This window comes from Myotis davidii, unplaced genomic scaffold (assembly GCF_000327345.1).
Source record: "Myotis davidii unplaced genomic scaffold, ASM32734v1 scaffold3578, whole genome shotgun sequence".
In the NCBI taxonomy this organism is placed as follows: Eukaryota; Metazoa; Chordata; class Mammalia; order Chiroptera; family Vespertilionidae; genus Myotis; species Myotis davidii.
In genome coordinates this window covers 814,388-825,008 of record NW_006289094.1, presented here as the reverse complement: position 1 = coordinate 825,008, position 10,621 = coordinate 814,388, and the positions used below count along the sequence as shown (strand labels likewise).

Here is a 10,621-nt window from a genome sequence, read left to right as displayed (position 1 = left end):
GGCCGGAGGGCTGGGGCGGGCGGGAAACCCACGCTGGGGGCACGGGAACCCACAGGGCCTGTCCCCGCAGAGGTGTGCGCGGAGACCCACTGTGCGGTGCTGGTGAACAAGGGCACGGTCTTCGAGAGGTGCCACGCCGTGGTGAACCCCAAGCCCTTCTACAGGGTAGGCGGGGCTCGCACGTGGCCAGGAGGGCTGCGGGGTCGGGCACCTTGGGGACAGGGTGTGGATGGCTTCCCGCACATCTGTGCCGCCCTGGGGGACTACGCCCACACCTGCGCCTCCAGGGGCATCCTGCTCTGGGGCTGGAGAAGCAGCGTGGACAACTGCAGTGCGTGCTGCCGGGGGTGCGGGTGGCGGGAGCCCGGGTTAGTGACTTCCTTCCAAAGAGTACAATATGGAAAGCAGAAAAATAACAACTTTATAAGGAGAGACCTGGCAAGCAGTATGTCACATTGAGAGCATGGATCTTGCTAGGATTGTGATCAGAAGGGCACTTCACCTCTGTGGTATTTTCCCCTCAAAAGCCCACAGTCTAATTATAGGAAAAACTTCAGAAAAACCCAAGCTGAAGGTCGTCCTACAAAATGCCTGAGGAGTACTCCTCAAATATCAAGGTCATCCAAAACAAGGAAAGTCTAAGAAACTCACAGTCCAGAGAACCAGTGGGGCTGTGACCGGTCGGGCCAAGCTCTGCCCAGCCATCCTGACGCCAGACTCCCCGCAGCCGTCCCCTGCACGGGCAACCAGACGTACAGCTATGACAGCCGGGCCTGCGGCCGCACCTGCTTCTCACTGTCCGACCGCGCCGCCGAGTGCCACCCCAGTGCCGTGCCCGTGGAAGGCTGCAACACCCACAAGCTCATCCTGGCCGGCCAGTCCACTGTGGTCGAGGGCGTCATCTGGTGCGTGAGGGTCCTGGGTGGCAGCCCCGCCCCCTGCAGCCCCGCCCCAGGCCGCCCCCTCACACGGCCTCTCTTGCAGCTACTGTTCCAATGGGCGGCTGAGCTGCCCTGGGCGGCCGTCGATGCTCCTGGGTACGTAGTGCAGCGGAGCGGCGCCCTGGACTGCGAGGAGCCCTGGCCTCCGCTGAGCCCGCCTCACCAGCCCCCTTCCCTGCAGCCTCCTGCTCGGCCCCCAAGACATTCCAGTCCTGCAGCCAGTCCTCAAGGAACAAGTTTGGGGCCCTGTGCCCCCACGTGCCAGATGCTGGCCACGGGCACCCCCTGCGTAAGGCTGGGGCAGGCGAGGGCAGGCTCCCCATCCTGTCTGGGCTGGGGGAGGAAGCCCAGACTCCTCAGGAGAGGCTCTGCCCCACCCTGTCCCCCAGGAGAGGCGGGCCCAGTGGGGCTGGGAGGCCCAGTAGCTGGAGGGTGGTGTGCTCAGTCTGGGGGGTTCCCTGAGGAAGGTGGGCTGAGGCCCCAACTTGGGGAGGAGTAGGAGGGGGTACAACAGCCCAGCCTGAGGCACGGAGGCACCGGCCCCTTTCCTGAGGGAGGGAGGCTGCCGAGAGAAAGGCCCTGAGCAGGCTGGTACAGGAGGGGGTCTGGGAGGAATGCAGGGGCAGAGGGCCCACCGGGGCCACCCTCCCAGGGGCTGCTGACCTCCGCCCTGCAGGTGCCCACCAAGTGCGAGCCCGGCTGCGTCTGTGCCGAGGGGCTCTACGAGAACGCCAGCGGGCAGTGCGTGCCCCCCGAGGAGTGCCCGTGCGAGTTTGCGGGGGTCTCCTACCCCCGGGGTGCCGAGCTCCACACTGACTGTAAGGCCTGGTAAGCCAGTCCCACCCTGGCACAGGGCTGTCCGCAGGGTCCTGGGGGCTGGGAGGTCAGATCCTACAGGGTGGGTGCGGCCTGGGTCTCTCAGAACCAGAGCTCCCTGCTCCCGGCAGCACCTGCTCGAGGGGGAAGTGGGTGTGCCAGCAGAGCGCCCACTGCTCGTCCACCTGCACCCTCTATGGGGAAGGCCATGTGGTCACCTTCGACGGGCAGCGCTTCGTGTTTGAGGGCAGCTGCGAGTACATCCTGGCCACGGTGAGACCCTGGGGGAAGGGCCACGGGGGGCCAGGAGGAGGCCCTGGGAGGACTCGGGGCTCCTGGTGGGCTCCTCCTCAGCGCCCCCTCCCCACAGGATGGCTGCGGCACCAATGACTCCCGGCCCACCTTCAAGATCCTCACGGAGAACGTCGTGTGCGGGAAATCGGGTGTCACCTGCTCCCGGGCCATCAGGATGTTCCTGGGAGTGAGTGGGCTGGAGGGTGTCCCCACAAGGCAGCCACCAAGCTCCAGGTCCCGGCCTCTCTGTGCCGCTAGCACTGGCCTCCCCTCTGCTTCCTCATCCACACAACAGGCAGCAGTGTCTCCTAGAGCTGGGCGTGGGGTAGGGAGTCTCCCAGAAGCCTGACTCAGTCCTCAGCTCAGTGTCCATGACGTTCTGGAACCTCCCGCCAATGGCAGGCTCGAGAGGACAGGCCCCAGCCCAGAGCTGGCCCTGAGCAGGCGCTGGCCGACGCGTGTCCTTGACGGGCCCTGCGGGAGAGCACAGGCGGGGGCAGAGCTGGGGGCACTCGGCAGCCGCCCAGGTGGGGCTGGCACCCTGGTGACAGCCCTGCCCCACAGGGCTTGTCCATCGTACTGGCGGACAGGAACTACACGGTCAGCGGGACAGACCCCCAGGTGCACTTCCGGGTCAGGGCTGGCTCCCTGCACCTGGTGTTGGACGTCACCATCGGCAGCAGCTACAACCTGACCCTCATCTGGAACAAGCACATGACCGTCTCCATCAAGATCTCGCGAGCCTCACAGGTACCACGCGCCACCGCCCAGGTCGCCGGGGTGGGTCAGCGCCCGCCACCCGCACATCTGCCCGCCTGACACCAGCCCCCGCAGGACGCCCTGTGCGGCTTGTGCGGCAACTACAACGGGAACATGAAGGACGACTTTGAGACACGCAGCAAGTACGTGGCGTCCAGCGAGCTGGAGTTTGTGAATTCGTGGAAGGAGAGCCCGCTGTGCGGAGACGCCAGACTCGCGCTGGACCCCTGCAGCCTCACCGCCTTCCGCCGCGCCTGGGCCGAGCGCAAGTGCAGCATCATCAATAGCCAGACCTTCGCCGCCTGCCACAGCCTGGGGGGCTGCGCCGCGGGGGTCGGGCCTGAGCAGGTGGGTGGACAGCAGACACTGAGGGCCACTCCCGCAGGTGTACCGCCTGCCCTACTACGAGGCCTGCGTGCGCGACACGTGTGGGTGCGACACGGGTGGGGACTGTGAGTGCCTGTGCGACGCTGTGGCCGCCTACGCCAAGGCCTGCCTGGACAAGGGCGTGTGCGTGGACTGGAGGGCCCCCGACTTCTGCCGTGAGTACCCTGTCCCCACTGGGGGCGGCCATGGTGGGAGCACCTCTCCCGGGTGGGCAGCAGGCTGTGCCCTCCAGAGGGACCTGCAGAAGGACCCCGAGCCTCCCAGGCCCTGACAGGCATCCGTCCTCCCAGCCATCTACTGCGACTTCTACAACTCCCACACGCGGGCGGGCGATGGTCAGTACCAGCACACCCCGGAGACCAACTGCACGTGGCACTACCGGCCGTGCCTCTGCCCCCAGCAGCTGCAGAGCCTTCCAGACACCAACATCGAAGGTGCGGGCGAGGAGAGGGCGAGGCTGGGCCAGACAACTGATGGCCTCCCGGCCAGTGATCAGGACAGGATGGTGGACGAGGGCCCTGCCTGGAGCCAGGGGACGGTGACAGGCACAGGGCAGGGTGGCTGGGGTTGGGGACAAGGGGGGACCTGCCTCTGCAGTTCAGTGAGAGGCCAGGAGTGGCTGGGGACAGAGAGGGCAGGAACCAAGCCTCTGAAGAGGGGCTCCGGCTCCGGTACTGAGGCCCGGCCTCTCGGCCCTGCCCCCTAGGCTGCTACAACTGCTCCCAGGACGAGTACTTCGACCAGGACACGGGGACGTGCGTGCAGTGCAGTAAGCTCAGGCCACAGCCCCCATGCCCTCCCAGCCCCCATGGCGGAGCCCTGCACACACCTCTGGCCAGCTCTCCAGCACCCGACTCCCCAGCTGTGCCTCTGAGGTGCTGGGACGCCCATGCCCCAGACAGCAAACTCAAAGGAAAACAATCAGGCTTCCCCTCCCCAAATGCTGACGCACCCACACCCAGCACCCAGCTGCAGGGCAACCCAGGCCTGGGCTCCGCCAGCTTGCTGGGTATGTGGGTGACAGCTGGCCTGGAGCTACCACAGGTGGGTGTTGGACAGCATCCCGGCTGCCAGGCATCACCAGGGTTGGGCAGTGGTGCTGGGAGAAGAGGAGACCCGGGGAAGAGGGGGGAAGAGGACTGAGAAGCAGGGACCCACCTGGGGACCCCCGGGAGGGCAGGACTGGGAGGGGCGGCACAGGGCGACAGCACTGACCACACTTCCTCTTGCAGTGCTGCTGCCCACCACGCCGCCGCCGCCCACCACAGGTGAATGTGCACACACTAGGTGCCAAGGTGAAGCAGCGCTCTCCCCGGGCTCATCCCTGGGTAGCCGTCAGCCCAGCCTGTGCCCATCCCAACAGCTGCTGGCTGGCATGTGGGCAAGGCTGGGGTGCACCTGGGTTGTCCTGGGCTGCCCCACAAGGCGGGGGCAAGCGGCGCTGACCAGGACAGCAGAGGGGAGGGGCATGGAAAGCTTATCCTGGCTGACCAGCCCCGCCGTGCTGGACAGCCACTGCCACAGCAAGGCCGAAGGGGCTGGGATGCTGCCCTCAGCGGGGCACTAGCCTTTGCACCCTGTGCCTCCTGTCCAGCCCACCTGGGGGTGGGGGCTACATGGCTCAGCAGGCAAGCGAGGGGACTCCTCCCAGGGTTAGGCCCGGACTCACAGCCCTTCTGCCTCACTCAGGCTCGCCCTCCACAGAAGCCAGGCCCACCTCGGCCACCCCCAACATCACAGCCACCCCCAGAACCACTGGGCCCCTCAGCTCCACGGCACCCTCACCAAGCCCCCACGCCACACCTGCAACCCCCACGGCCTCGGCCCCCGCCTCCACACAGACAGGCACAGCCCCGACCCTGCGGCCAGAACCCACAGTCTCCTCAGGAGGTGAGGACGCCCTGCGGTGGCGGAACACGTGACGATCAGACATGCTCCCGAGGGTGCGGGCAGATGCTCAGCATAGCGGGTGGGGTTGAAGGACCAGCTGCTGTGGGACGTGGCAGTTCCAGGCTGCCTGGCACTATCACTGAAGCATGTGGGACCTGCAGACGCAGGGAGCCCACACAGCAGCCCCTGCCGCTGCCCAGGGACCAGGGGGGACATGGCATGGGTCCTGCTAGCAAGGGCAGGTGAAGGGCCAGCCGGCGCCCAGTGAGCCCATGGCCACCGGACAAGCAGCTGAGGAAGGATGTGCGTGTTGGCGAGGGGAAGGCACACGCCCTTCTCGAAGGGGCTCAGCGTGCCCGCGGGCCAGGCTCCTGTGGCACAGGTGGGGCAGGGAAAGGGGAGGGCAGATGGTCCTGTTCCCTGCAGAGCCGCCTAGAACAACCTCCGCCATCACCACACGAGCCACGTCAGGACCAGCCGCCACAGCCACCCCCAGGTCAACAGCCACGGGGCCTACTGTGACTCAGGCCACCACACAGCCCACCGCACCCCTGCTCAGCACAGCCACGCAATCCACAGCGCGGTCCACAGTGCGCACCACAGCGGCATGGCCAACACCAACCAAACCAGAAACCACCACGGGGTCCCAGGGTAAGGCTACCCCATGAGGTCCCCACAGAGGGGAGATAGCACAGGTGCTCCAACGCCCAGCCCAGGCTGGGGAACTGCGTATGAGAACAGGCCACAGATTCCCAGGGGGGACGCCTAAAACTCAAAAGGGGGGCAGCCAGCCCAGCAACCAGCCTGAGCCGACAGCTAACCACATGCTCTCTGCACCTCTCCCCGCACAGCACCTACAGGCCCACCCACCACGGCTGCCCCCACACCAGGTGAGCACAGGGGTCCCAAAGGCACTGGATCTAGAGGGCAGTGACCGGGTTTGAAATCAGGGCCAAAAGTCCAAACTGCAGAACGATCCCACAGGAAAGAGCCCGAGAGTACCTGAACCCATCATAGCACCCTCTGCGAGGGGAAAGAGGGACCAAAAACACCTGCAGGGACCAAAGTCAGCAGAGGCAGTAAAAGCAGGGGGACACATCGGGTGCACAGGAAGCCAGCGTGGGGAACACCATCAGCAGGTGGGAGGCCACCTACCGGGCAAGGATGACATGATAACAAACTGACGCATCATACTTTCCGCAGGCCCCTCAACCCACCACCGAACGGAAGGAACAACCACAAGATCACCAGGGAGCACCACAGGCCAGGGCACAGCACACACAAGCACAGGGACCAGGTCAACCATGGCCACACCCAACCCACCACACACTCCCTTCACTTCTCACTCCGCCCCCACTGGTTCCGTGTCAACCACCTCCCACATTACAGGTCCGCCCACAGGAACATCATTCCGGACCACCACCACCTTCCCAACCGCATCTCCATCCAAGACCACTCAATCCACTCACGTTCCAAACTCTGCCACCTCCTCTGTCACTCCCACTTCTCACAGAGTGATCACCCCAACACAACCCGAGACCATCTCTACAGCAAGGCCAACAGGCCCTTCTCCATCATCGACACATGTCCCTGCCACAGGCACTGTGCCCTCACCCTCCACAGTGCCATGGACACCTACCACAAGAGGAACCACCCAAGCCCCTCACTCTGTCAGCACAGCCAAAACCTCCACCTCCCTGGTGTCACACCCCTCCGCACCTGCCCACTCTGGCACCACATCTGCTCCACGCACCACCATCTCCCCCAAGACCACCAGTAGAGGCACCGGGAGCCCGGGGACACACACCGCCACGGCCTCGGCTACTCCCAATGGGCCACACACTCCATTCACTACTCACTCCCCACACACAGGTTCCGTGTCCACCACCTCCCACATTACAGGTCCGCCCACAGGAACATCATTCCGGACCACCACCACCTTCCCAACCGCATCTCCATCCAAGACCACTCAATCCACTCACGTTCCAAACTCTGCCACCTCCTCTGTCACTCCCACTTCTCACAGAGTGATCACCCCAACACAACCCGAGACCATCTCTACAGCAAGGCCAACAGGCCCTTCTCCATCATCGACACATGTCTCAGCCACAGGCACTGTGCCCTCACCCTCCACAGTGCCATGGACACCTACCACAAGAGGAACCACCCAAGCCCCTCACTCTGTCAGCACAGCCAAAACCTCCACCTCCCTGGTGTCACACTCCTCCGCACCTGCCCACTCTGGCACCACATCTGCTCCACGCACCACCATCTCCCCCAAGACCACCAGTAGAGGCACCGGGAGCCCGGGGACACACACCGCCATGGCCTCGGCTACTCCCAACGGGCCACACACTCCATTCACTACTCACTCCCCACACACAGGTTCCGTGTCCACCACCTCCCACATTACAGGTCCGCCCACAGGAACATCATTCCGGACCACCACCACCTTCCCAACCGCATCTCCATCCAAGACCACTCAATCCACTCACGTTCCAAACTCTGCCACCTCCTCTGTCACTCCCACTTCTCACAGAGTGATCACCCCAACACAACCCGAGACCCACTCTCCTTCCATCTCTACAGCAAGGCCAACAGGCTCCTCTCCGTCATCGACTCATGTCCCTGCCACAGGCACTGTGCCCTCACCTTACACCCCGCCATGGACACCTACCACAAGAGGAACCACCCAAGCCCCTCACTCTGTCAGCACAGCCAAAACCTCCACCTCCCTGGTGTCACACCCCTCCGCACCTGCCCACTCTGGCACCACAGCTGCTCCACGCACCACCATCTCCCCCAAGACCACCAGTAGAGGCACCGGGAGCCCGGGGACACACACCGCCATGGCCTCGGCTACTCCCAACGGGCCACACACTCCATTCACTACTCACTCCCCACACACAGGTTCCGTGTCCACCACCTCCCACATTACAGGTCCGCCCACAGGAACATCATTCCGGACCACCACCACCTTCCCAACCGCATCTCCATCCAAGACCACTCAATCCACTCACGTTCCAAACTCTGCCACCTCCTCTGTCACTCCCACTTCTCACAGAGTGATCACCCCAACACAACCCGAGACCCACTCTCCTTCCATCTCTACAGCAAGGCCAACAGGCCCTTTTCCATCATCGACACATGTCCCAGCCACAGGCACAGTGCCCTCACCTTCTTCCCCGCCATGGACACCTACCACAAGAGGAACCACCCAAGCACCTCACTCTGTCAGCACAGCCAAAACCTCCACCTCCCTGGTGTCACACTCCTCCGCACCTGCCCACTCTGGCACCACATCTGCTCCACGCACCACCATCTCCCCCAAGACCACCAGTAGAGGCACCGGGAGCCCAGGGACACACACCGCCACAGCCACACCCAACAGGCCACACACTCCCTTCACTTCTCACTCCGCCCCCACTGGTTCCGTGTCCACCACCTCCCACATTACAGGTCCGCCCACAGGAACATCATTCCGGACCACCACCACCTTCCCAACCGCATCTCCATCCAAGACCACTCAATCCACTCACGTTCCAAACTCTGCCACCTCCTCTGTCACTCCCACTTCTCACAGAGTGATCACCCCAACACAACCCGAGACCATCTCTACAGCAAGGCCAACAGGCCCTTCTCCATCATCGACACATGTCCCTGCCACAGGCACTGTGCCCTCACCCTCCACAGTGCCATGGACACCTACCACAAGAGGAACCACCCAAGCCCCTCACTCTGTCAGCACAGCCAAAACCTCCACCTCCCTGGTGTCACACCCCTCCGCACCTGCCCACTCTGGCACCACATCTGCTCCACGCACCACCATCTCCCCCAAGACCACCAGTAGAGGCACCGGGAGCCCGGGGACACACACCGCCACAGCCACACCCAACAGGCCACACACTCCCTTCACTTCTCACTCCGCCCCCACTGGTTCCGTGTCCACCACCTCCCACATTACAGGTCCGCCCACAGGAACATCATTCCGGACCACCACCACCTTCCCAACCGCATCTCCATCCAAGACCACTCAATCCACTCACGTTCCAAACTCTGCCACCTCCTCTGTCACTCCCACTTCTCACAGAGTGATCACCCCAACACAACCCGAGACCATCTCTACAGCAAGGCCAACAGGCCCTTCTCCATCATCGACACATGTCCCTGCCACAGGCACTGTGCCCTCACCCTCCACAGTGCCATGGACACCTACCACAAGAGGAACCACCCAAGCCCCTCACTCTGTCAGCACAGCCAAAACCTCCACCTCCCTGGTGTCACACCCCTCCGCACCTGCCCACTCTGGCACCACAGCTGCTCCACGCACCACCATCTCCCCCAAGACCACCAGTAGAGGCACCGGGAGCCCGGGGACACACACCGCCACGGCCTCGGCTACTCCCAACGGGCCACATACGCCCTTCACTTCTCACTCCGCCCCCACTGGTTCCGTGTCCACCACCTCCCACATTACAGGTCCGCCCACAGGAACATCATTCCGGACCACCACCACCTTCCCAACCGCATCTCCATCCAAGACCACTCAATCCACTCACGTTCCAAACTCTGCCACCTCCTCTGTCACTCCCACTTCTCACAGAGTGATCACCCCAACACAACCCGAGACCATCTCTACAGCAAGGCCAACAGGCCCTTCTCCATCATCGACACATGTCCCTGCCACAGGCACTGTGCCCTCACCCTCCACAGTGCCATGGACACCTACCACAAGAGGAACCACCCAAGCCCCTCACTCTGTCAGCACAGCCAAAACCTCCACCTCCCTGGTGTCACACCCCTCCGCACCTGCCCACTCTGGCACCACATCTGCTCCACGCACCACCATCTCCCCCAAGACCACCAGTAGAGGCACCGGGAGCCCGGGGACACACACCGCCACAGCCACACCCAACAGGCCACACACTCCCTTCACTTCTCACTCCGCCCCCACTGGTTCCGTGTCCACCACCTCCCACATTACAGGTCCGCCCACAGGAACATCATTCCGGACCACCACCACCTTCCCAACCGCATCTCCATCCAAGACCACTCAATCCACTCACGTTCCAAACTCTGCCACCTCCTCTGTCACTCCCACTTCTCACAGAGTGATCACCCCAACACAACCCGAGACCATCTCTACAGCAAGGCCAACAGGCCCTTCTCCATCATCGACACATGTCCCTGCCACAGGCACTGTGCCCTCACCCTCCACAGTGCCATGGACACCTACCACAAGAGGAACCACCCAAGCCCCTCACTCTGTCAGCACAGCCAAAACCTCCACCTCCCTGGTGTCACACCCCTCCGCACCTGCCCACTCTGGCACCACATCTGCTCCACGCACCACCATCTCCCCCAAGACCACCAGTAGAGGCACCGGGAGCCCGGGGACACACACCGCCACGGCCTCGGCTACTCCCAATGGGCCACACACTCCATTCACTACTCACTCCCCACACACAGGTTCCGTGTCCACCACCTCCCACATTACAGGTCCGCCCACAGGAACATCATTCCGGACCACCACC

The 10,621-nt window shown here is 63.6% G+C and overlaps 2 protein-coding genes across 2 annotated transcripts in view; both read left to right on the top strand.

Moving 5' to 3' along the window:
- Nucleotides 1–6,140, top strand: part of MUC6 (mucin 6, oligomeric mucus/gel-forming) — a 12,109-nt gene extending 5,969 nt beyond the window's left edge. The window contains exons 13-24 of the mRNA XM_015562403.1: nt 71–331; nt 728–909; nt 985–1,230; nt 1,618–1,769; nt 1,889–2,030; nt 2,128–2,238; nt 2,616–2,801; nt 2,886–3,143; nt 3,196–3,352; nt 3,488–3,631; nt 3,904–3,966; nt 4,430–6,140. Coding sequence (XP_015417889.1) covers nt 71–331; nt 728–909; nt 985–1,230; nt 1,618–1,769; nt 1,889–2,030; nt 2,128–2,238; nt 2,616–2,801; nt 2,886–3,143; nt 3,196–3,352; nt 3,488–3,631; nt 3,904–3,966; nt 4,430–4,764 — 2,237 coding nt within the window. The 3' untranslated portion in view covers nt 4,765–6,140. The remainder of the gene's footprint in view (nt 1–70; nt 332–727; nt 910–984; nt 1,231–1,617; nt 1,770–1,888; nt 2,031–2,127; nt 2,239–2,615; nt 2,802–2,885; nt 3,144–3,195; nt 3,353–3,487; nt 3,632–3,903; nt 3,967–4,429) is intronic.
- Nucleotides 5,695–10,621, top strand: part of LOC102765681 (mucin-6) — a 13,860-nt gene continuing 8,933 nt past the window's right edge. The window contains exons 1-4 of the mRNA XM_006761385.2: nt 5,695–5,738; nt 6,477–6,863; nt 6,990–7,270; nt 8,331–10,586. Coding sequence (XP_006761448.2) covers nt 5,695–5,738; nt 6,477–6,863; nt 6,990–7,270; nt 8,331–10,586 — 2,968 coding nt within the window. The remainder of the gene's footprint in view (nt 5,739–6,476; nt 6,864–6,989; nt 7,271–8,330; nt 10,587–10,621) is intronic.